This window comes from Pleurodeles waltl, chromosome 5 (assembly GCF_031143425.1).
Source record: "Pleurodeles waltl isolate 20211129_DDA chromosome 5, aPleWal1.hap1.20221129, whole genome shotgun sequence".
NCBI lineage: Eukaryota > Metazoa > Chordata > Amphibia > Caudata > Salamandridae > Pleurodeles > Pleurodeles waltl.
In genome coordinates this window covers 241,709,354-241,736,270 of record NC_090444.1, presented here as the reverse complement: position 1 = coordinate 241,736,270, position 26,917 = coordinate 241,709,354, and the positions used below count along the sequence as shown (strand labels likewise).

At 41.2% G+C, this 26,917-nt stretch overlaps 1 protein-coding gene across 5 annotated transcripts in view; it reads right to left on the bottom strand.

Moving 5' to 3' along the window:
• The window catches only part of EML4 (EMAP like 4), a 636,979-nt gene that overhangs the window by 378,669 nt on the left and 231,393 nt on the right, over window positions 1-26,917 (bottom strand). Inside the window, exon 1 of one of the 5 annotated variants that reach the window (XM_069233974.1) lies at window positions 14,570-14,718. The exons of the other annotated variants lie outside the window; for them this stretch is intronic. Within the exon in view, the coding sequence (XP_069090075.1) occupies window positions 14,570-14,594 (25 nt within the window). The 5' untranslated portion in view covers window positions 14,595-14,718. Of the gene's footprint in view, window positions 1-14,569; window positions 14,719-26,917 lie in introns of those variants that run through there. 5 annotated transcript variants of the gene reach the window in all.

Sequence of the window (26,917 nt, the reverse complement as noted above, 5' to 3'; positions counted from 1 at the left end):
TAACCAATATAAAACAAGCAAAGGAAACTACAAACACAAGGACATCCATTGCTGGTCTTCATTCAATGAATGTTACTTTTACTTGCTAGAATAAATCATTTAATGTACTGTGACTGTTTTATGTAGCTATGGTATGTTCTTCTGCATTTTTTGTTAGCTGTGTGATTATAATTTAATGTGAACAAGAATATAGCTTGTTCAAATTCAAGCATATTTAACCAAAGCATTCTAATGACAATAAAAGCAGTTAATTTTATTCAACTTCATTACACCGCACCATATTTACCGGTGTGCAATACTTAGTCTAAAGATTTTAGAAATTATTCTTTTTTTTTTTTTTTAAAGGGGGTGCACAGAATGATTTATGCTGGAATGGGATTCTTAATACACACCTAAAATAAGTGTTCATAAAGTCAAATTATCCTGCTTCTTTCATTTATTGTTCAATTTAGCTACTTTTTGCATTCATGAAAATAAATTTCATGACCCATTTAATCACCAGTGATGCATAACGGTCTCATGCATAATGAAGTAGGGTCTCACAAAAGAGTTCATACTCTCTGCCAGTTGTAGCCTTAATGTAATTTCTTCTATCAGTTGATTCGAAGCTATTGTTTCCTTAGAACAGTCTTATTTTAAAAACTTTGATGGGATAAAAAGCAATGTACAAAGATCATGGGAAAACGTTCCTAGGAAGTCATGTGACAGATGTCCTCCGTGTTTGTAATCTTGTGGCATGTTCAACTTTCTGAAATATTTACAATGTGTGCCGTAGAAAGATCTTAAAAGTGTATACTTTGCTCATACAAAGTTCACTTATTTAGAAGAGCGCTACTTAAAATCCTGTTTTCTCATTTTCCCATTCGTAACATATCTGTAGTGGTTTATACAAGCTTGTCTCGTGTGGTGGGGCCTTTGATCTCAAGGAATTCTGGGGTAGAATGTTGGAAGTGTTTTGCATAGAGCGGGTGGTTGACAGAGTGGATATTGGCCATACCTGTGAGTGGTCTACGGGAGAATAAAACTGAATTACCTTCAAGTCTATGTGCTGAGAGCCTCATTACTACAGGAGTTTTTGTGACGCACTCGGAGACCGCTGAACCAATGTATAATAGCCTTGATGAATGACGTACCTGACCCAAGTCAAGTGTTCATCCATTTCAGTATGAGAAGAAGTTTCATGCTGAAAGTACGGTCAGTGCGCATGCGAGTAAATAAACAAGTGTACTCTCATTGAAGGGCGCTTCCGCAGGTAAGGGAAGCACACTTTCTGTACACTGAGGAAAGAATGATAAGTAGGACTGAGACGCATCTGTCTTTTGTCAGTCTACGTTGTTGTCAATGAAAAGCTAGCAAGCTAACAGAGCTGTACGTTCTCAGCAAGCTTATTCTTCCTTGACAGTACGTGAATATTACTGTTTAGCTTAACGTGCTGGTATCCCCACAAGAACATTTTTATTTCTAATTCATTCTAACCATGCTTATGGTATTTCGAGAACATAATCCTCACATGCCAGGAGTATGGTGACGCGCACACCTCTAGTAGCATGTGACGCTCCTTTTTCAGCGTGTTACATTAACCATAATCACCCTTCTTAGAGATACCGGGAATCCCACCTACTGTGTGGAAAAATTAGTATGATGCTTTTGAGATGTACTTAGGAGCAATTGGTGCATCACGATTTCGCCCTCAAAGGAAGAAATTCTTACTTCTACACTCATTGGGATTTGAAGGAAGATCTGTATACAAGCATCTTCCACCTTCGGTGGTCAACGAGAGAAAGGAGGTTGATGATTACATGAAAATAGTCAAGAAACTTGAATTTAGATTTGATATCCAACCCAGCTAGGTAGTAATCAGGCATACATTCTTCAAAAGAGAGCTAAATATTGGGAAAGATGTTGATACACCATTTCAGCACTAAGGAAAAACTTTAGCTGATTGTCACTTTGAAGTATTAAGTGATCAATTAGAAAGAGATAAATTAATTTCAAAATGCACATATAAAACTATCCAACAAAAACTACTCTATGGGAAATCAGTCTCTTGAAGAGACCATAAGAGTGACAAAAAGCATTGAGTCATCAAAACAGTCCGCTAAGGAACTTGAAAAGAAAACAACAGAAGCCATAGGAGTAGTGAAATCCAAGGAAGAAAAGACCCTTAAATTGACAAGGGGTGATAGTAAACTATTTTTTGAACAACCCAATACATGCTTTAGATGTGGAAATCTATCTAAAACATTCCAAGGGTAACAAAACTTGTCCTGCAAAGAATGTGTCATGCAGTGTTTATAACAAACCGGGACATTTTGCAAGAGTATGCCAAAGTGGCAGACGCAGCACCAACCCTTATCAAAATTCACACACATACCCAAATAGCGCAGGTGTAGCCAATGTCACAGAAGTAGATGAGGATGAAGGTTACAAAATACAGGATGATCTGAAGGACATGGTGATGGTTGTTACTGAAGAACAGGTAATGAGTGGGGATCCAGCCACATGCGTAGATCCATATATAGAAACTGGTGTGGGTGACAAGGTTTTCAGTTTGTTAGTCGATTCATGAGCTAGAATTACGATGATAAACCAAGAATTATTTAAGGAAGTTTTGGGAGACAGATCTCTTGAGGCACCGACAAGGCACCAGTTTCATATGAAGGCAGGAATATCGAGTTGGCATGTTATTTTGAAGATATCTTAGAATTCAAAGGTAGGAAATATTTTGGGCAAAATATATGTTGCAATAAAAAGATTATGCATATCAGGATGGGTCCATCAAGGCATACTCCAAATGGTATTGAAACAGAGTACCAAATATCAAGTGTCTGTTGTGGAATCAGAAGATTATAGATGGTATAAAGTTTCCTTTGGTACTTTCTGGAAAACTGCTGACAATTAAGGATTTTACCCATCAAATAAAGGTAAAAGAGGGTGTAATTCCAGTCAAACACAAGTTAAAGAGTGTACCTTTCAGCATGAGAGACAGATTGGAGAAGGAATTGATAGAATTATGCGAGAAAGGTGTTCTAGAACCAATTGAATCTTCTCCACCTTTGGTAGTTTATTAAAAGAAAAATGGTGATTTGAGAGTGTGTGTTGATCTTCGCAGTTTGAATAAACACATATGGGTAGATTCCAGTGCTTAATTTATAAATAAAAAGGTGCTGGTGCCCAAAGCCCTCCTCCTAAACATGCGGCTGCCGCAATTAAATCTGTGAACAAGGAATACTGAGGCAGCGTAATCCTGAAGCCATGTCTGGCCTCTTCAATCCATACAAAGCCACTCCCTGCCCCTTCAGCTCACTCTTGCAGCTTTCCACTTTCTCCCTTTGTGACACTTTTTCGTTTTTCCCTTCCTCCGTCTTACCCATAAGTGTCTTTTGCTTGCAGCAAATGCTTGAGGCAGAAGAATAAGCCCCGGCCCTCAAAAATAAGTGCTGGTGCTCAGCACCGGAAACCACAAGCACAAATTAAGCACTGGTAGATTCACATCCTCTACCAAAAATAACGGAAATGCTAGACATGATCGGAGAATCCAATTGGTTTCTAAATTGGATTTAGCTGCAGCATACCATCAGGTATTTCTTGATCCAGCTTCAAGATGTCTCACCCATAGGTACATTTCAGTATTGTAGAATGCCATACGGCTTGGCGTCGGCAGCTGCCGTATTTCAGAGGATAATGTTTTGCATGCTAAAAGACATCAAGGGTGTAGCTGTATTTCAGAACAATGTGCGAATTCATGGGGCATCAAGAGAAGAACATGAAACTATTTTGAAAAAAGTCTTAAAAGTAATGCAGGAAAGAGGAGTTGTATTACAAAAGTGAAAAATGCAAATTTTTGAAAAATAAGGTTGAGTATTTGGGCCATGTAGTGTCTGAACATGGCTTGAACCAAAACCTGATTTGTTCAAAGCCATCATTGATGAATCACCACCCATTGACAAAGCAGGTTTGAAATCTTTCATAGGGTTGTGTGAGTTTTACTCACGTTTTATCTCCGAATATGCATCAAAAATCAAACCAGTGACTAATATGTTAAAAATAATTTTTTAAAATTCTTTATTTGTATGGAATGGGGAGTGTCAGTAAACATTTGAGTGGATTAAATCCCATATGGTGGGGTCAAAGATTTTAAAACCATTTGATCCAAAAATTCAGTGCACGATCACTATGGATGCCAGTAGTTTTGGATTAGGTTCTGTTCTGACTCAAGTGAAGGAGGGTGTTGAAAATACTTTTGGTTATGCAGTCCTGGGCGGCTCAGAAATAAATTTTCCGGTCATTGAAAAAGAGCTTTTAGCATGTTTTCGTACGGATCATTAGTATCCATTTTGACAGGGGACAAGATCAAAGATCACACACCACGTATTCCAAGATTGTTCACTAAATTGTTACAATATAACTTTGAAGTTCAATACATCCCCAGTAACAAAAATGTCACAATAGATTTGTTATCAAGATTCCCGTTAAAGAAGAACTATCAACTTACAGTGAAGATGAGGAAGATATTGACAACTGTTTTGTAGCAGCTATTGATTTAAAGGGTATGTGTGCTGTGAGTGAAAAAGAATGGAGGGAAGAATTGTCAAAGGATGTAATCTTCACACAGGTCATGAAGTTCATAAGAGAGGGGTGGCCAAGAGAAAGGAGTGTACCTATCCAGTTTTAAACTTTTTAAAATGTTTCTGATGAGTTGTCGGTTGAGGATGGCATGCTGATGAAGGTTGAGAGGTTTGTACCTCCAGAAAGCACTAGACATAAAACAATTTCTGGTGCACACGAAGGACAGACACTTAGGTAGAACATTTACAAAACATAGGCTACGTGAAACATTTTGGTGGCCCACTATGGACCAGCATGTTGATGAATTTATAAGTGAATGTGTAGTATGCAATAGTTGTGAACAAGGACTTAAGACAAGAACTTCACCTTTACAACCCATTGAATTGCCCTCAAAACCATGGAATTGACCCTTAGAGGTCCTTTCAATATGTTGCCGACTTCATTGAAATTTGCTGTAGTCTTGATTGATTACTATTCAAAATGGCCAGAGGTTAGGTTCATGGGAGATCCCACAACAAGGAATGTGATCGATTTTTTAAGAGACGTGTTTCTACGGGAAGGGTTCCCGTCGTTCATTGTATAGGACAATAGAGTACAATTTGTAAGTGCCAAATTTGAAAAAGTTCTACAACAAGTAGATGTCACACATATCAAAAGTTCGTTATCATCCACAAACTACAGGTCTTGTGGAACACATGAATTGTGTGTTGGGGAATTGTGTACAATGGGCTGTATCGAAGAAGTCAAACCTACAGAATGCAGTACGATTCATGTTATGGTTCTATTGCACGACTCATTCATCCACAAAGTTTTCTTCTTTCGATTTGTTGCGTGCCAGGAAACCTTCTTCCAAAATCTGCCCAGGATGGATGTCCAAGTGGGTAAAACATAATGTGCTGGAAAATGTTGATGGAGTTGTGAGGAGAAATGTTCAAGAGGTACAAAACAAACAGAAGGAGTATTTTGACCAAACAAAAAGAGTTTGTCCTCACCGGATGAAAGTTGGTAATAAAATCCAAATCAAGATACCTGTCCACAAGAGGAAAGGAGAAATTAAGTTTATGGAGCCACTGATTATAGATACGATATGTGGTAATGCAGTTAGATGTGAAATTGGTGGAATGTTGACAAAGTCCAAGAAAACATTGTAAAAGATGATGGTACGAGTCGTCTAACAGACCAAGGTAATAGTGTGGATGGTAACCTTGAAAATAAACCCGGTGGTGTAAACAAGAGCGATCAAAATATGTATGACCGGAAGAGCAGTAGACAAAGAAAAGTACCTATCAGATATTGTTGATTTGTCATGTTTCCATGAACATAACATGCGCATGGGTATTTGACTTTGATACACCATGTTACAACTGTAAAATTGTTACTTGTAATGGGTATCTACCGGAAATGTATTCGTATATGATTAACTGATTTGTTATTGGTTACCTTGTTCCAATTGATAAATAGTTGCTCACTATGTGTTCTTGGCTGCATTGTTTTCTTAACTAGTGAGCCAAGTTATTTCTAGGCTGTGTACAAAGTTTGTATTGTTTAAGTAGATGTTTAGCTTGTTTATATAAAGGGAAAGGATAAACGAGTGGTTTATTGAGCTTTTCTCATTTGGTGGGGCAAGTGATGTCAAGGGATTCTGGGGTGGAATGCTGGAAGTTTTTTGTATAGAGCCGGGCGGTTGACAGAGTGGAGGCTGGCCGTACCCGTGAGTGGTCTCTGGAAGAATAAAACTGAAGTACCTTCAATTCTATGTGTGCTGAGAGCCTCATTACTATTTCAATGAGTATCCACTGTATAAATTGAACTTCTATCTCCATTACATAGAATGTGTATCAACATTATTATTCCCAATGTTGGATCAATTATAAAATCTGTGGTTACACATTTCTGTATTGTCAACAAAAACTTTTGGTGCTATGTTGTTAGACTTTTCATCCTTGGCGTGGTCTCCCTTAACTTTTTGCCTCTGTTTCCGATGTTGTTGATGTGTGCTGGACTCTGATTTTGCTGTTTTTGTAACTCTGGGCACTTTACACTGCTAACCAGTGCTAAAGTGGAAGTGCCCCTTTACAAAATGTGTATGTGATTGGCTTATCCATGATTGGCATATTTCATTTATTAGTAAGTCCCTAATACAGTGCACTAGAGGTGCCCATGGCCTGTAAATCAAATGCAACTAGTGGGCCTGCAGCACTGTTTGTGCCACCCACATTAGTAGCTCTGTAATCATGTCTCAGACCTGCCACTGCAGTGTCTGTGTGTGCAGTTTTAACTGTCAACTCGACTTGGCAGGTGTACCCACTTGCCAGGCCTAAACCTTCCCTTTTCTTACATGTCAGACACCCCTAAGGTAGGCCCTTAGGTAGCCCCAAGGTCAGGGTGCAGTGTATGGTTAAGGTAGGACATATAGTAATGTGTTTTACATGTCCTGACAGTGAAATATTGCTAAATTCGTTTTTCACTGTTGCAAGGCCTGTCCTTCTCATAGGTTAACATGGGGGCTACCTTTAAATCTGATTAAAGTGTAGATTCCCTTTGGGAGCGGATGGACATGTGGAGTTTGGGGTCTCTGAGCTCACAATTTAAAAATACATCTTTTAGTAAAGTTGATTTTAAGATTGTGTGTTTGAAAATGCCACTTTTAGAAAGTGAGCATTTTCTTGCTTATACCGTTTTTGTGACTCTGCCTGTTTGTGGATTCCCTGTCTGGGTCAGTTTGACAGTTGGACTGGTTGCACCTCACACTAGACAGTGACACAAAGGGAGCTGGGGTGTAGCCTGCATATCCTGGTGAGCCGTCTGTGCTAGGAGTGAAGGAAGGAGTGGTCACTCACACCTGAAAGGGTTGTGCCTGCCCTCACACAATGCAGTCTCCAACCCCCTGGTGAGTGTCTATGGCCTGGCCTGGACAAGGCAGGATTTCACATTCAAAAAAGACTTTGCTTTGAAGTAGGCCTACTTCAGAGAAATTGGGTATAAGAAGGGCACCCAAAACCACAGACTTTAGAACACTTCTGGAACCAAGAGGAACCTCTGCCTGGAGAAGAGCTGAAGAGCTGCCCTGCCTGTGACTGTGCTTTGTGGAGCTATCCTGCAGTTGCTGCTTCTGCCAGAGTAAGAGGGCAAAGACTGGACTTTGTGTGCCTTCCATCTTGTGAAGAAATCTCCAAGGGCTTGATTTAGAGCTTGCCTCCTGTTGTTTGAAGTCTCAGGGACAGCAAAGACTTCTCTCTGCTAGCACCTGGAGTCTCTGGAGAGACTCCTACTCTGCCCTGTGGTGCCCATCCAGTTCCTGGGACCCTGAAAGGAGAAGCTGGCAGCCTAAGAGGAAGAAATCCACACACAGAACGCCATGAGGGGAAAAGATCGACTCAACTCCGATCTGCAGCTGAAAAATTGACGCGCCGCAGGCTTCGCAGCTGAAAAATTGCCTGCAACGAGACTGTAGAATCGATGCACGGAGCTGGAGAAACGACGCGCAGCATCGCTGACAGAGGCTGGTGAGATCACAACTCGCGCTACCTGTTTTTCGGATCGTCGTGTGGCTGGATTTCTGACGCAAACACCGCTGGCCGTGTAAAAACAACGCAAGGCCTGCCCGGACCCGAGTGCGCAGACGGGATCGATGCATCGCTCTCCTGCGGAGAGAAGAAACGACACGCCCCAACCCAACAAAAGGAGAAACAACACAAGGTCTCGCTTGTGAGTGAAAATCAACGCATCGCAAGCCCTTTTTGACGCACACTCACCCGTGCGGGGTTATTTTTGACGCACCCAAGGTACATTTTCACACTAACAGTGTTAGTGTGTGTTTAAAACAACATGAAGACTCTTTTTGCTTTTTAATTGATTACCTAACTTGTGTATTGTGGATTTTTGTCGTTTTGGTCTTGTTTTGTTTAGATAAATATTTCCTATTTTGCTAAACCTGTGTTGTGTCATTTTGTAGTGATTTCATGAAGTTACTGTGTGTGTTGGTACAAATGCTTTACACCTAGCACTCTGAAGTTAAGCCTACTGCTCGTGCCAAGCTACCAAGGGTGTAAGCAGGGGTTAGCTGAGGGTGATGGTCTTTTACCCTGACTAGAGTGAGGGTCCTTGCTTGGACAGGGGGTAACCTGACTGCCAAAGACCCCATTTCTAACATGCTACGTCAAATGGAATTTCTCATTATTTGCAATTTCAGCTTACTGACCATTTTTGAAAAAGTTCTACAGCTATACACATAAAATATAACCCCTATTGCACAAGAACAACAATTGAGAAGCAATTGACTAAGGCAGCAAAGCACTGGAATGGCTCAACTGATCTGATCACATAAGCCTCTCCTTGACACGTCCTAGTAGACTTCTCAGAAAAGTCCTTCATCACAATGCTTAGCAAACTGTGAAATGAAAGGATAGCTCGAGGTATTACTGCAGCATTTCGGAGAGACTGAACAACTACTGAAATTCAACAGTGCAGAAAACATGTTCAATATTACCGGCTCAGAGTTCAGGAAGCAAGAGAGAATATTTAAGATTTGTATTCAATTACTTTTCCAAAATTTGACTTTTTCTGTCCTTACCAAGATTCTATGTTGAAGATTTTATTGTGCTGAATACAACATTTAAGCAAACTAATGATCTAATGAATGACTGTAGAGTCAAGCGAAAAGACTAGACTTAGTATATGTCTTTTGACTTCTCACCTCCACTTCCCCTCCTTCACAGAGGAGCCACAAATCTGGCTGCAACAGTGCTGTTCACATCAAATACAAATTGTTTAGCACTGAGCATGCTGCAGTAGGCAGTCTTTCCTTTTTGAATTGCTTTATCATCAAACTTGGTAGGAGTCCACACCAAACAATATTCAAAACATGTTAACTAAACCATGATACATTGTCCATATGAAGATTGTAACAAGGATTTGTGATTGTTTGACCTCTTTAGAAACAGCAGGGCCTTAGTCGACAATGATACTTTCAAAGAGACGGTCTTCAAATTACATTATTCTGAGCATTTTCAGTCTTCACTTTACAACATTATTCTGAGCATTTGCCTTGAATTGTTGAAGCTCCAAGGTGGATGTTGTGAAGAATTTTTATAGCCCCAGTTTTTGCTCATTATTGGGTGAACACTGCTGATCCATGGCTTCAGAGGGGGTGTTCTGACTGTAGAGCTCCTTGAGGGATGTCACTTCTTTTTAGGTCCAATACCCTACGTGACCAACCGGACAAAGAGCTTAAGAAGCACTACTGAGAGAGGGGCTTTGGCTCCACCCACCTTGAGTAACCCATCTTCAGTACATCATTTGACTGGGCAGAATTTGTGTGCATCCACTTAAAAAGAGCACTAGGATTACACTTTTTGCCTTGTATGAAAGTGTATGCTCAATACAGAAGGACTGAGATGTTATGATAAAGGCAGAAGGAGTGATGTGTGTATTGAAAAAAACATGTAAAATTCATTGGACATTGGTGGGTGGATTGTTGTTGCACTGTGCTAAAGCCTGAAGAGATATGCTGTTTCATGAAACCTCCCGGATTACTGTAGTAGTCAAGGTTTTTTTTTTATCTGTTTACCCCTCAGGAAAACTCTGGGGTATACAATTTTCTCTGTCATGATGCTTTTAGGCCCTCTTAGGAGTGTTGTGTATTGTATCAACAACTGTAATTTTGGACATAGCATTTTATGACTATATGCTTTGTAGGAAAGGTTATGCTCCACATAGTAAGCCTGGGCTGGTGATAATGACAAGCCAGTGATAAAGGCAGTACGCTTGACTGGTTCATTGTGAAATGTGGCATATGCCATGGGTCTTTTTCTGTTTATTATAAAAACTTAGCATAAATGCAGTATGCCTGACATTTATCATGAAAAGCATTGGTCAGGGTCAATAGGTCTTACGTGGTGGATTGGAATTGCACTGTGTTAAAGCCTGTAGACAGGCTTTTTCATACATGGAATCTCACAGATGACCATACAGGGCAAGGTTTTTTTTGTTGGTTACCCCCTCTGATAGAACCAAGAGCAGATGGTTTGGCCTCTTAGAATCCTTTTTCGGTCACCTTAGTAGGGGTTGTACATTATTTTGCCAACTATAATTTAGTACATATTTGTAATTTTATGACTGCATATCTAATGAGTGCCATCTGGAAATCTTATCCTCAGAGTAGTCCCTTAAGGGTGGATTGTTATTACACCTTGTTAAGTGCTCTAGACAGATTTAGGGTTTTGTGGAATCTCAGATTACTGCAGCAGGCAAGGGCTTTGGTGTTGATTCCTTTTTCTGTCAAATGCTGGGGTAGACCTTATTCACTTTGCTAATCTTTGTTAACTCTCCTAGGGGTGGTTGTATTTCGTTTTGCCTACTGCAGTTTTTCCATATTTGTAATTTTAGGACTATGTCCAATTGCTGCCTTGTGGAAAATATTATGCGCCTCAGTTGGTTTGGTGATAACATTTCCCACTTAGTCCTGGTTATGTCAACGGTCTTAGGTCTATCAGCTCACACCGAATAATTGTGAAATGTGCAGTAAAACTGACATTCATGACGAAATATTTGTGTTATTACTCTGTAGTGTAGCCTGTAGACAGATATTTTATTTAACTTAGATTATTGTAAATGAATGTAGATGGTAAGGGATTTGGTGATGGTTAGCCCTCTGAGGAACCCCGTGGTAGATGACGTATACGACAATTCTTGATACGCATTTTTAGGAGCAATTTTATGTTGTGTTGCTAATGCTACTTTAGTACATTTTGTAATTTTTAGACTGTATACATGATGTTTGCTTGTGGGAAAGCTTATGTTCAGTACAATAGGCCTGGATTATTGAGAGAAGACAATCATTAAGAGTAGATGTCTGATTTGTTCACTGGGAAACGCTTTGTCAGATGCCATAGGTCCCATATGTTTATCATGAAATGTTATGACAAAGGCAGGATTTACTATTGAAGAAAAAAAAATACTAAAGCTAATAGGTCTTCGAGGGTGTTCTTGTATTACACTGTGCTAAAGTTCGTAGACATATTTTGATACATGTACTGTTACCATTTACTAAAGTAGGCAAGGGTTTGGGTTATAGCTACCCCAAAAAGCCCTTGGGTTAGAAGATTTGCACTCCGAGTCCTTGTTAGCCCCCTAAGAGGGGTTGTATATTGTTTTGCAAACTGTTATTTTGTGCAGATTATGTTATGACTGTGTGCTTTATGGGTGGCATTAAGGGGAAGCTTAAGCTTCTTGTAGACAGGCCTGAGCAAGATTTGACAAGAAACCAATTGTAGAGGTTAAAGGCCCAGTTGTCTCATTTCGAAACTTTATATCAGATGACAGAGGTTTGATCTGTTTATTATGAAAACGTAAACAAAGGCTGTAGGCCTAATGTATGTATTATTAAAACCTATAGGTCTTGAAGGGTGGATTGCTTCTGCAAACAGTTAAAGATTCTGCACAAGTAGTTTGTACAAGGAATCTCACAGACAACCTTGGAGGTTATGAGGGTGTTGGTTACCCCGTCTTAGAATTACAAGATTTGCACCATCATAAATACTTGCTAAACCCGGTTAGGAAGGACCGACATGTTTGGCTGTCTGACAGGCTCTTGAAAGCAAATAAGTTCCTCAAAAAATATATACACACATATACTTAGAAGGGCTTTAAATTGGCCCGATTCTGCTATTTGTCTGTTAGAATGTCATTCACATTCTGGTTCTTGGCAATTAGTCAGCTCTCTGAAGGTGATGGCATTTTCCCTACTCAACTGGAAAATGATTGTGCTTTAGAGCCAAGTTAGGTGGGACAATCTATTAGTTTTATTTTTTCTCCTTTTATAGGCTCCCCCTTTCATGTCTTTCTTCTTCCCTTTTTATTTGATTAAACAGTGAGCTGCTGCTCCCAATGCCACAGGGCTGCTTGGCACTCATTTCATCCGCAGTGCGCCCCATCCCCAAAAGCTGCTACTTCTAACCGGAATGGCAACTTAAAATGTCACTGTCCGTAGTGATTCATTGTTTTATTATTCCAAGATGTGGGCATCTAATCAGCACCACAAAGATATAATATGGATCATACAGTTCCAGGACAACTGACCAGTACATTGTTTACTGAGAGTAAACATAGGAATGGTACTGTGCTTAGTGAATTATAATTATTATGAAAGCTTATGGATAGCACGGCTACCTTACTAGCGTCCTGGAGCTAGAGGTATAAAGCTATAAGTAACTTAAAGTGAAATCTATCAAAAATTATAAGTTAAAGAGCATAAAGCCAAGTTTTTAATAGACTGTTGTCTTTCAAGAAATTATCTATGGTCCGAATGGAGATGAGAGAGTGATGGAGACAGATCCGAAGACATGCGGTCTGGATGGCGAAGGCTCCTCACCCTATTAAACTTCAGAAGGGTGAGTGCTTCATTGATTACAAATCCAAGATGGAATGCACAGTGTATCTAATGTGGCAACCATATTTTGCCTTTAAAACAAAAATACACTACGTAAAATATCATTGCAAGATCATTTAAAGAATCCAGACAGGGTGGTAGTCCTTGAGAGACTCCTCAGTTCAACCTATGAACTGAATGACTTCGGAAGAAAGATAAGCCACACACCACCGCCAAACCCATGCCAACACAGCCCTTCCCCCAATCAGAGTGGCAAGCCTGGGTGTCTGGCTGGAAAAGGTTCTCTCACACAGCCTAAAGCTTTACTCACCACAAACTCAAGACTACAATAGCATAGTCTTTCTGAATACAGACCAAGTTACCACAGCATGTGCTCTCAATAGACCACAGCTGCAATGAGACCACAGGCTCCGCATCAGAGCTTGTAATCAACTTTCAATAAAACGTAGAATTCTGCATCCAGATTCTAGTTTGCCAAATACAAAGACATCTGCCAGAAGGGCATAAAGGCATTTTTGTGCCAGTCGAGCACCAACAATATACCAAGCTTTCACGGCTATACACAAGGCTTTAAGGACCAGAGCCTCATATACTTGCACCAAGATGCTTTCACAGATATCGGACTCCATTATTTCCTCCCAATCCATTTCTGTTTATCATTCCAACTCCCAAATCTGTCCCCCCCAAAAAAGTACGCAGATGCCAAATGTTCTGGGGTGCATAGCTATAAAAAAAAAACCGGGAAACAATATGAATACTGGGGGGGGGGGAATAATTTTCACTCTAGAAGGTCCTGAAAATATTTCTGTTTCCCTAAATCTTCAAATTCACTTGATCTCATCAGACCTAGAGGCGATTTAGTGTTTTGTTACTGACCAAGTCTGTTCAACAATTTCCACGCCAATCACAGACGGTGTCCTTGTGGAGTAGTTAAGTAAGGCAGTTAATCACAATAGATACATACAATGTATCATCTTTCTTCACTGCATACCTTTCATCTCTGCTGAATTCATAAAATTGAAGTTCATGGTTTACTTCTAGAACTTTCAAAGTTCCCAAGTCCATGTGCGAGAGGCCCCATCAGGCCAAGTTTTTACTTTGCACTCTGGGACCTCTACTACCGGTTATGCCATTATAAAATCAGTACTAGAAGTGCCGGAAAGCAAACATAAATTCTGTCCTCCATGAGCTACTCACGCATGAACGTGGGAAATTCGAGAGCTCTGCAACACACTGAAATACCCACTTCCCATGCCAGACAAACTAAAACATGATGTACGGAAATTAAACTGGTAACAGGTGTCTTATAAATGATCCACATTTTAGAATGCAAAGAAGTGCACGATATGCCTCACTTTCACTCATGAAAGGCGCGTTCTATAAGCGAAACAGCACCACCTCAACTTATGCAAACTGCATGTTACAGGGCGTTGACTGCGTGTAATATTTTGCCCATACGCCTTTATTTATATAGCTGGCTCAGTACAGCGCCTCCGTCCGGACCCTTCTCGGCGCTCCCTCCCACGCGCACTCAAACACACACCTCGCACCTGCACGCTAGACACACATTTTCATCTCACGCTACGAAAATGGTGCCGTAACGCAACTTACCACAGTGATTGTGGAGAGAATCCATGTGGGCGCACACTCAGCACGTGGGCTGCCACTGCGGTTCCTTTTACCAAACTTTCAAAAATGGACGCGGCGTCGAAGCGCATTCATCCCTTCACCACTCCGACGTGCAGCTGTTTCCCCGGTGAGCAGCCCCAGCAGGCTGTGCTTAACGACAGCTGTGAGCAAAGGTTGCACCTGAATTATTGAAGCCGCTCAGAGGTGTGGCAGCAGAAACCCGACACATCTAGGTCACGTGGACGCCTCTTTTGGAAAACACGGCTTCCTGAATGAGAAGCAACAGGGCCCTTTTGTTCATGCGTTAACAATTTCTGCAAACTACCGCGCCTTCAATGTGATTGGAGAATAAACGCGGCAGGTGTAAACCCGTAACATTTTTTTAAAATTAATTACAATCAAAGCATTTAGACATGAAACACATTTGAGACCATAACGAGTGAAGGTAGCGGCGGAATACATTCGATAGTATCTGCTTTTGACATGTAAAGTAACCACAAAGACAAAGTCACATGCGTGGGAGTCGCACTGAGCTACTAATAATCTTAAACAAACCAGCCTGTGACAAAACATTGCACAGCCGCAACACAATGTTTTAACACACAAGTTGGTATCTCGATAGCATTTCTCAACAAAAAGACATTTTAGCCCAGGATATATGCAAGAATCATGGGGGTCCTGGTAAAGTATCTCAAAGGAATTCACCCACGCCAAGGAGGCAGGGGTTTCCCCAGTTTACCTCTCTTTCAATATAGAGCTGCAAATGAAACGTGTCAGGATACCGGGCCATAGTGTCAAGGAAATGCTTACTTTGTTAACTAAATAGACTCCAAAATAGAACACCTAAAAAAAACGCACTAGAAACAAGTGGCTTAAATAGATGAAGTTTGCAGAGGTGGCCAGCGCGGTCGGTCCTACGTGGTTATTGTGCCAATCCCCCACACTTCCTACTCTACCCCAGCCTTTGCAGTCCGACAGTTGGGGTGTGGTACTTTTGTTGAAACCTACACCCCCCTCGACGTGGGAGCACAATAAGAGTGTGCTCACCTTGTTGTCCTGCTGGAGGAATTTGGCATGCACCCTTAACAAGTGGATGACATCATCATCTCATTCCATACATTTGTAAATGTAATTTACCTTCTAGAAAGTGTTGCCTTCCCATCCCCCATGGGGCTTCTCCTTTTCAGAGCAGGAACACTTACAAAGAGATGATTGCCCCACAATTTCTCTGTTTCATCTGCCTTCTATGGAAAAGCCATAAAATCCAGAGGGGCCGGGCACATGAGGCTTCGCCAGAGTCGGATTGGGACCAGAATTAGGCCGGGCCACCCAAAGAACACAAACATCTGCAATGCAATGGGTCTTGCATTTGGTCAAGTTAGGGCTATTAATGCTGTACACTCCTAACCAACTTTTCTTGCCACATAAACTGAAAATGTAAAGTAATACAATTTCACATAAGGGAGTCGATTTAAAGCGCCACACCATGAGCGTCAAGGTGACTGATCAGAACAAAAAGACCAGTCCGGTTTCATCCTTGCATAGTAATAAAGAGAAAAACGAACGCAATCGCGCTGTGTAAAACCTTGAATTCGTGAAGGAGCACTAAGATAAACAACATAATTAAACTAGTAGTCATGCTAAGCGCTCGATTACTGCCCAGCGAGATCACGCTGTCTACGAAATGAAAAGAAAAAGTATTCCAGAAACCATACGGAAAACATGGAGCCTTGTATGTTTTCAGTAGTTGGCTGGTGCGCTCGAGGGGGGCCAAACACCAGTAAAGGCATGCCGTATGCATGCTTTTCACTAATCAAATCAAGCAAATTTTAAAAAGAAAACTCACGAACCAACAAAACTGATGGCCATGACATGGGCGTGGTTAAAAGCCCACAGAGAGATTACAACAGGGACAGAGCGCTTATGCGCTTGACCCTAAAACTAGCCCACATTTGTGGATAATGATCTTTCATGAAACACTGCTTAGTACCAGGGGAGTAATTTTGGGAGAAATATAGAATAAATTAAGCTTTATAAGCTTGCAGGGTCAGTAGCTATGACCAAGACTTGAAACACTATTATTCCACTACGGCTCACCCACAGGTTTCTATACCTGATCTCCAAGCCTCTACATTTCTCCACCTCGGGTCCGTGAGTTTGTTAGTCACACTTTGGTCCCTTAGACTGTGCTCGCCCCACACCCGTCCCACAAGATCCCTGAATGTTCTGTATGACATTAGGCCACAAATCAGAGACCCATGCTCATCTTTCCTTTGTGTCTGGAGGCTTCTTTTCACTATCAAGTAACAAGGGACCCTTCTAATCCTAAGGCCTTGCAACACTTTCTCATCGTTAGTTAGTGCTGAAACTCCCTACACAACAGGACCATTAAGCTCATTTGTATTCTCAGTCCCTACTGCTATGACTCACAATGACGTCTAGAAGGGCTCCTGCTCACTCTCAGATGCATATCGGATCCACTCACCTAATTTCCTTGTTCATCCTTGGGCCCTACAGCTATTAGTCACTCTTTCAGAGAAGTTCCAGCTCACTCTCAGGTTATTGAGAGAGCACTATGTTCACCTGAGATGCTCTGATTCCTAACTTTACACTATAGTGAATTCACCAGGTGCTCTGCTCACCTTAAGGACCTGAAGCTCTTGTTCTCCCAGTTCCCACAGAAGACAATGGGTCAAGTGGGAATTTCAAGGATATTGATTAGTTTAGACCCATGTGGCTCCAGTGTTCCTTTATTTCCTTGAAACACTTGTACACTTTCGTGTCCCTAATGCTTTTGCTTGTCCCCAGGCCTCTACTTAGTGCCCTTCGGCTCCTGGTCACCTTCAGGTATACAAGGGTCCTGCTCATTGTTTTTTCGCTGAGGTTCTTAGCCAACCTCGGGTCTCCAAAAGGTTCCTGCTCAGGACATATGACCCTGAAGCTCCTGCTCACATTAGGTGCTGGAGACTCCTAATAATTCTCAGGTCACTGAAGTTCCTCCTTACTTTACTTTCATGTCTCTGAAGGTCCTGCTCACCCTTGAACCACTGACTTTATTGGTCACATTAAGATCCCGCGCTTCTGCCACCCAATCTTAGGTGACATGACTGCCAAACTCCCTGGAAAGTTGCAGCAGGCATCTATGGTTGTACGCATCGGAGTTGTACAAGGTGTCCTCATTTAGCTGTCACTCAGAAACCTCTCTCAAAGCGATGTTTTTGGGGATTGCACCCAGTTTGGTTTTTTATGTCTTTTTTTTACTGTGGATAGAACATGACTTGAATCTGAAAAAGCTGAAAAAATTCACTCCAAATGCAACCTTTTAATAATTTTCCTAGATATTATCTATCTCCTTGCACTCTTTCACAGAAACATATACACTTTCCTTCTATCCTCTCACCTCTTTATTCCCTCCACTATCACCAAGTGCAACCATCTATATTTTTGTCTATCCATCTATAACACTATCTTTTCTTTCTCTATCTCCCACCGCCTCCCCTTCTCTGTTTCTTCCCCCCTGTCTTACTTGCTGTGTGCACCTCTGTCGTTCACCCTATCACTTTTGGCCCCTCTCTCTAGTTTTTTCTCTTTCTCTCATACTTTACTTATTTTCCTCTTTTTAGTGTTTCTTTCTACCTATGTCCTTTGCACTTATTTCCCCTCTCTCTTTTCCTATCTTTCCCTCTATTTGAAAATGCGCCTCTTGCTTTCTCTCTGGTCTCCCTTGTGGGCTCCTTCTTCAGTTATTTTTTTTTAATATATCATGCCCTTATTCCATCTGTCATTTTGTATCTCCCCTTGGGGTTTTATTTAATTTCTCTGTCTTGCAAACCTTACCTTTTTCTCCAGTCTTGCTCTCTCCTGTTAGCCTCTCTCACTTATACTACACCTAATTTTATATTCTTGAGTCCCCTTTATTGCTTTGCCACAGACAGTAACAAAATCCTCCTGTGCCTGGAGGCATCGTTAAAATCAAAGTAGAATCCATAGGTGAAATTTCCTTTACCATTCTAACTCTTTGATGAAGGAAATTTCACTGGTAGATTGTACTTTACACATCACTACCTCCCGGAAAGCCAACAACCTCTAAACTAAGCCCTAGACTGAGGGAGAGAGTTAGGATAGTGCATGTGAGGTAGTAGACATCCTTCCTTTTTTCTCAAAGACAAGAAAATGTTTGAAACTCTCTTCTACCTTCCTATCCTCTCCACCATTCTCTAACATCTCTCACTTTTTTTGCAGTTTTATATTCTGCAAATTCTACACCACAAAGGTAGATAAGATATTTCTTATCCTCTTGCCATATTTTTGTCATTCTTCTTCACTCTGTTGTCTCAGTTATTTTGTCTTTTTGTCTCTTTCCACACTCCACTCCTCGCTCAATCCATTTTGTTACTCTCCTGCCATGTCTATTTTTCCTTCCTTTTGTTATCTTGTTCCGTGATGAATGTTTTTCGAAGTAACGTTTAAAAAAAATCATTGTTGTGTGTTAAAAAAAAGTTGTCTTTTTGCTCATTTTTAATTTTTTTTTTTTTTATGTCAGCTCAATGCAGAACAGGAGTCCCTTCCCAGTTTTTAAGATGACAAGATGGCAGAGGGTACCTGGGGCTCCTTAGCTTCTGGAGACAAAAGCAGAGCCTCCTAGGTGGCCCCCATTTATAATCGGTCTCCCTGCACAGCCCCCTTCCACTCCACCCCCAGGTAATATTACTACTAGCTGTGATGCTGAAAAATAGCACAGCCGTTCCCAGTGGCATAACTGTAACAAACAGACTCAGGACAGGAGGAGACCCACCACATGCTGTGCCTGCTCAGTTTGGCCCATTATCATACTGCACGTGACAATGAGCCAGCTATTCCCTGTCCTTGGTTATATTGAGCTCCGAACTTCACTCTAAGGCTGGGCCAGGATCAGTTCTAGGAGAGCAAACACTAGTAGTTCCTGCCTACCTCCTTGCACAGACTTAGTCCTCTTCCAAAGTGTGTCTCTTGTGCACTAGGAGCAGGGTGCAGCTGTGGTGCCCTCTCTCTCGGTCATTATGGTGTGCTGCTCATGGCTTTACACAGAGAAAGGTAATTTAAGATTGTTTTCTCGGATACAAAGTGCCTGCATGAGGTGGATATCAATCCAAGTCCTGGGATGAGTAAGGAGGATTTGATGCAATGATGTTTTACCAAATGCTTGTGACAAGGGTCCTGGGAAAGCCAGAAACAGCTTATGCAGTCCGTGCTTTCAAACCACAGTGTTACGATGCACCGGGAGCACTGAAAGGAGAGACGATACGTGCTAGGACATGAGCTCATCACATGCCTGACCCATTTACTTCGTAGGCATCAATGAACTATAGCCATGTCTGGACAGATAGCTCACCTTCTCTAAATGCAGACATCCCTTCTGTCCCACTGGGTTCTATAGTAAAATGAATATGTGTGGTAATAAGGCAACTGTGGCTTGGCAACCTCTCAACTGTGGAGGTCTAATGAAACTGCGTCTAATCGTAAGCCATGAATTCATCACAAAACAACACCCATATTACGACATAAGAGACGCTCTAATGCAAGACGTGGAAAGAATTTCAGAATCACCCTTGGTCAACGTTTGCAAGACAGCTGAACTTCACAATTCATGCCCTATGGCCTGGGCCTGACCAGTGGGTAGGTGACTAAACAGAGATAGCAGATAAAAAAAAGCTCAAAATCATGCTAGGTGGAAATATGATGAGATGATTTGGTTACAAACGTGGTAAGCACAGGCAGTAAGGTCAACATCCGACCCGTCGGATAAGCAGGGGCACTGAAATGTGGGGTTGAAGCTGACAGACAGATTGGCCCAACTCGTTGTCATGGAAAGGCATAGAGGTGTCCAAGAAAAATACATGTGAACACTAACTGTGAAAACCGTGATTTAGAGGTTTGATCTCGTCAGCTGGAGAATAAACATTGGTAATGTCAACAAGTCTGGCTTCAAAAAATGCTACCTGGTGCATAAAACAAGCACACACAATTTTGCACTTGTGCAAGTTGCATTCCAAACTATAAGAAAACAGTATTGCCTTCAAAAACATATCATGTTGCCAACACTTCCAGCACCACACTTCAAGCTGAAAAATGCAACCATCTGCAAAAGTGCACGCAACAGTCAATGACTAAAGGATTATCCCAACGCCTCTTTCTGTATTTTGGATTCTATGTTGTATAGTGTGTGTAATAGGCAGCTTTATGTTGTGGGTTTTATGCAGCATTGATCTTGACGGTCTTACCAGACACCTAAAATGGCCTGGAGCCAGAATCTAAAGTGGACTGTAGTACAGAGACACCAAATCTGTGAGTACACAGGCCTTCCCTGGGTAGTGCCACTCATTCTTTAAAATGCACTGTGCAAAAATACATTCCCCCCCTCTAAATAACGTGGGATGGGCACAGGAGTCTTTCCCTACCCACTGCCATGCGAGCCTGAATGTTGCAGATGGAACTATCCTCCCACCTACTCTTTGCTCTCACAGTTCCTACCCTAGCCCCACCCCAACTCCCTTTGACTGGGTCTCTATCAATAAATAATTAATACACAATTTGTTTTCCTTGGTTAAAGGCACCGTTTATCATACAAATAGCTGCACAAAAACACTTGTTAACACAGTTTACCATCATCTACCCATATGTACATTGCAGATTTTACAGTTTTATTTTTCAGAATTTGTGGTAAATCATTTTTTCAGATTTCAGACATTCTTCTAAAACAGAGAAATTAACTAACTTTTGACCGACTTCCATGCTAAATCACCTTATCATCACGAAGATAAGGAAAATACATTTACAACATGCAAACATGCATACATTAGCCGAGTGTTTATGTAGTGCAAACACCACTTTAAAAGTGCAAAACCAAATCCTAAGGCACGGTCAAGCCAAAATCAGTTGAATAACATATTGGTGTCCATTTCTAGTTATAATGCTACTTTCTTTAATGTAATTTGAAGGTACATCACCAAAAATACTCTGCATTCTCAACTACTGTTGGTTATACTAAAGTACAAATATGACCATTTCTCAGTCTCAGTTTCTCACTGAACAATAATTCCAGGAAATCGAGATCTATTCAATTTTTTGTTTTTTATAAGTGTCAAAAAAACTTTGTTCCATCTTTGCACCAGGCAGTCCCCGGTAACTGACATTGTGACTGTCCTCTCTTTCACAACTTCCTCATCTCCATTGCTTCTCCTGGATCTTCGAGCCCTGTTCCCAAGTCAGCTTCATCCTTTCCTTATCATAGGTCTATTCCTTGTCCCTCGCCAACATTACCTTATGCTTAGTCAAACAACAACATCTTCCAGACCCAGGGGCCATCAGTTCCTTCTACCACTTCTTCGTCATTGGGGTCTTCCACGGTCTGTCACCAATTTCCATGCCACCACATCATAATCACATACTTTTACCAGCCCGTCAGGAATCACTTCCATGTCTGTGCCACTCATCTACCAGTTTATCATCCCTTCAGCAAACTGACAGTCCAAATTTCCCTACCGCCAAACTCTAGGCCATGGGGCTACCCTGCTGCCCAAACAACAGGCACGTTTACCCCACCAGTCTTGTCAACCTACTCCACCACTTGTCAGTCTCTGCAACAGACTTTCAATCAGTTTTCCCACCACTACTTGACAGTTCATTCGAACTTAGGTTTGTCTGGCCCAATGTCTTCTCTCTTCAAGACAAAAGTAAGCTCCATCTTTCAAGAAGCAGTAAATATGAACCTCTTTAGGTCCCGCATGCAAGTGCTTTGACCTGTTGTAAGTATTGTGGGCTTTTTAACCACGTGCACTGCACGCCCATCACTTTCACTCATTCGTGGGCTTGCCTTTCAAAAATACTTTGTTATCATTGATAAATGCTTTACATTTGTCCCTCCTTGGGTTTTTTTTTTTACCGCCTTGCAGACTGCCCCTATTACATGGATAATTGCACAACTGCCAATACGTTTGACTGAGAGCAAACTTATTTTTCTTTTTGTGTCTCTCCTTCACGCTCATGGCAGCCATGGTGCTTTGAACCGGCTCGCTTATGTCAACTGTTTTACTTTTCATTTTCAACTTAAGTGGCAAGAAACGTCCAGTTAGGAATTTACAATGCTAATATCTTTAACTCAAGCGAATGCAAGACCCATTGCATTGCAAATACTTGTTTTCTTTTGCCAGAGCTTCTCTGTAACTGGCCCATCATTCTCCCACAACAAACATACCTTTGCAGCCCAGCACTCTCAGTTGAGCAGGAGAGTTTAATCGTAGCTGTAGTGTCATTGGTTCAGGGGTTCACAGCCACCAAGCCAATTATCAGGCCACCATTGACTCCCGCCAATCACTGAGCAGACATTCAGATTTCAGCTTTAAAAAAGAAAAGAAAAAAAAAAAAACACCCTTCTGACTTTCAACCAAACATTTTATTTCCTAGTATTTTGGAAAACATCCAAAGTTAGGAGGCTCTCTGTTCAGAATTGATGGTGTCCATCATTGGCTTTGTCAGACCATAGAACTCAATATAAAAACACCAAAACATTTTGTAGCAAGGGATGTCGTTCATGAGAACTAAGGAACACTGCCACGATTTCCGTAACTTCTTTTAACCTTTTCCAAATCACGTATACTTCTACCCAATAAATTATTTATTTTCAGATAAGCAGATTTAACCATTAGTATTGCACAAACACGCCTTTCACTATCCTAAGAAATGCCTTAACATTCTGCCCCATATTACCAACAAATAGGATATATTTTTAGTATTTTAAAGGGAGCCTTCTCTGAACTCCAGGTATGATCAATTAATTTCTGGCCCTCGTGCTGGACGAGGCAAAATGACACGTAGGTTCTGGCCAATCCAAACGCAGTTAGCAGAAAACCCAACGTGGGTGTTCGTCCATGACACATTTAATTATATTCAACTGCAGTCTTTAAACATCCGAAACCTAGAAAGAAAGTTGTTTATATAGTAATTTATGTGTAACATATATTCTTTATCTATCAACAGTTGGAGTCACCGACCCAAAACATTTCACAGGAAGCAGTAAGCAGTGATGAAGAATGAATTAAGCCTTGTGATGGCAACGTTTCAAAAGAGTAATTTTATTTAGGTATGTTATCTCACTTTGGTTCCGTTTCTGGTTTTCAAATCATTTCCATCCCTAATTTTCAAGCAACAACGTTATTACATTTTTCAGAATAATTACATAATCCAAAATCCATGAAAACTGAAGCGTCAGACCAGCAGACATCATACAGAGGAAATTGCTACACAACAGGTATGCAGTGGCACCAGAATGCTACTGCACATATCTAATGTTATTATTCATAGGCCTGCATGTGAGCAAAACCTGCACTGTGTGCATCATGTAATCTCTTCACGTGAAACTCATTCCCAGAAGAAAACTGGATGAAGACAGACTTGGTAGGCAAGAAAGAGATAGATCACAAATGGGAGTCAGTGAGAAACCAGAAGAGTAAGAATGATGTGAGAGATTGAGAAGCAATTCCTTCTATACAGATTTCTAGAGTGCATGGCTACTTGATAGCTTCCCAGCGCTAGCTTCGCCGCATTGACACCCAAGCTTCATCCTGACAATTCTTAGATAAAGATTAAGTAGGATATAGTAGGATATAACCATGCTTTTAAATGCTTCCTGAACACGAGTTCATTCTCCAACAGACACAGGTCAATAGGCACAGAGTTCCCCAGTTTGGGGACTAGATGGGGAAAAAGAGCGTCCAGCCCATTGTGTCCCACGTAATTAGGGCACTTTCATAAATAGGGTATTTGCAGACTTCGGTACCCCACTTGGTGTATAAGGCACCATATGGTCCACAACAGAGAGGGTCGTTTCGCATGAAGTCCTCTATGTGCTATGCATAATGCCTTGAACTTCACCCGCTGCTCAGCAGGAAGCCAGTGAAGGGGGCAAGGCATTCCTGGCAGAATTATGTTTTGGAAGATTAAGCAGAAGCCAAGCCGCCGCGTTTTGAACAACTTGTAGCTTTTTTCTCACATGTCATATGGAGCCCAGAAACAGGGAGTTCCCATAGTCCAGACGTGATAGTACTAAGGCTTGGTCAATAACACTAATGTTTCCATGAAGTGGCAGAGATTATTATGTTCTACTTTGTACCGACAACAAGATCATGCACAGCCTTGAGCAAGTACAGAGTGAAGATGTGGTGCTAAGAAATGAAAAGAATTCCCAGGCAGAGCGAACAACAGATAAAGAAATAAAACATCACCGCAAAATGAAGCGTCTGGAAAAATACTTAAATTAATTAAAATGAATTACTGCTAAGCTAAAGGGCACAAGCAGCAGGCCCATGGCTAAAATAACGTGCCCATAAAATTATGCTAAAATAACCTCCCAACACCATCTAAAAGGAAGGGGAAGCAAATCTAAAATTTGACAGAGAGTTCTTCGGAGGCCATAACAGCAGGAGGCAGGTTTCTGATTTTGGGCTTTCACTGAAAGCAATTTGTCGAGCCACATCCAAACTTTTTATTGAGGGTATTAGTAGGTGGTGCAGTGCCTAGACAGTCAAGCCACCCAAATGTCATCTGGGATGTTGGGTTATTGCCTAATACCATGATCTCGTTTGGGTTATTGCCCAATACCATGATCTCAGCCTTCTCCCCATTGAGCTTGAGGGGGCAGTTCGCCTTTCAGCTAGCTACCCTTTCCAAACACGGAGCCAGCTGCAGAGGCTGCGATATAAGTTGAGGGAATAGGAGAGACCTGTAGAGAGAAGCCTGAGAGAAACAGAGAAATAATACAGAACATACTGTATGGTGAAGGGGGTGGTAGATCCAAGTTGATATGCAGTCACACATTTCTAGAGTAAGCAGGGAAGACACAGAAATAACAGAAATACAACTACCTATGGGTTACTCCTAGGTTGAGAGATGGCCATACAGAAAAAAACCAGACAGATAAATTATAGAAATACAAAAGCATTGGCAAAGCCAAAAAATCTTGCCTGAAAGGTGCTACCCCACCTTTTGGCTTTGCCAGTGCTTGTTGCAGATACTGAAACGCATGGAAAAAAATGGGTGGCCAATACTGAGTAGCATTGGCAAAGGGAAAAAAAAGCTAAAACGGTCATCCCCAGCATTTTAAAATATGCATGCACATTCTTTACCAGGCAAAAGAACTTATGCGTTATGATACTATGACTGCCATTTCTTTCTTGCCTAACACCCACTCCAAGTGTTGATATTGTGCACAATAAGGCTTGGAATAACAAACAGCTAAGATCAGCTTCAGGATTTCCTTAAAACTAATTAAGTTCTTAATAACTCTCCAGCATGCTTTTGTCTAACTTGTGATACCGAGCTTACCTTTCTGGCTGTGCTTGATGACATTTGAATGGCAGCAGATGATAACTGTGCAAATACCATAATTTTACTTGACCTGCCAGTATTATTTGACATGGTAGGCTATGACATTCATTATTGAGCTGCAAGCCATTGGGGTTCATGGCATGTATTGAATTAGTTGACGTCTTTCCTGGCGGATAAAAGTCAGCGGGGGATACTGGGTCAATTTTTCTCATCTCTCAGTATTTTCTTCTGTGGTGTCCCACAGGGTTCTGCAGATTCTCCTTATTTTTTTATATTTATGTTTGTCTACTTTCAGGGCATTGTGGGATCATCAAGCTTGAATCATTTTTACTCACTCTGATGACACCTAATCACTAAGGAGTGACTATACTAAAAATGCCTTAATATTAAAGGGGTGTCCTGTGGTGGTACACAAGGCTAAAATTCTCATTATGGCCGCCTTTTAGTCTCCATGGAAGTCAACTGTTTAGCTGCCCAATTTTAGGACCTGCCCTCAACCAGCTAATGCCTTTAAAAGTTTGGGTATAAAAATAGATTTTCCCCTTGAACTCGCTGCTAAATATCTTCAGTTGTCCCTTTTTTCACACCCATTCTCCCACTGTTATCTTTCGAAAGTGAACACCTTGCTGTCACAGCTGTCATCAGATCCAAACTTAATTACTGTGATGAAGTGTACCTTCAAAGGAAAGTCGAACTCAACCACTGAAAAATATTCAAAATCAGACAGCTCTCTTAGTGGTCGGATTCCCACATTTGAGCCCTATCACCACATTACTGTAATTCCTGCAATGGCTCCAAATTCAACACTTGGTCCTCATTAAAACACTGTCTAGCCTACTATGTTCTCTGCAGCACCATGCCTCATTTCATATTAAAACATCTGCAAAGGTATTCTCAGAAAAGGACACTTCATTCCTCCAACACAAATTGTTACTCGATGCGGGTGTAATCTAAAGGGAGAACCTTGGC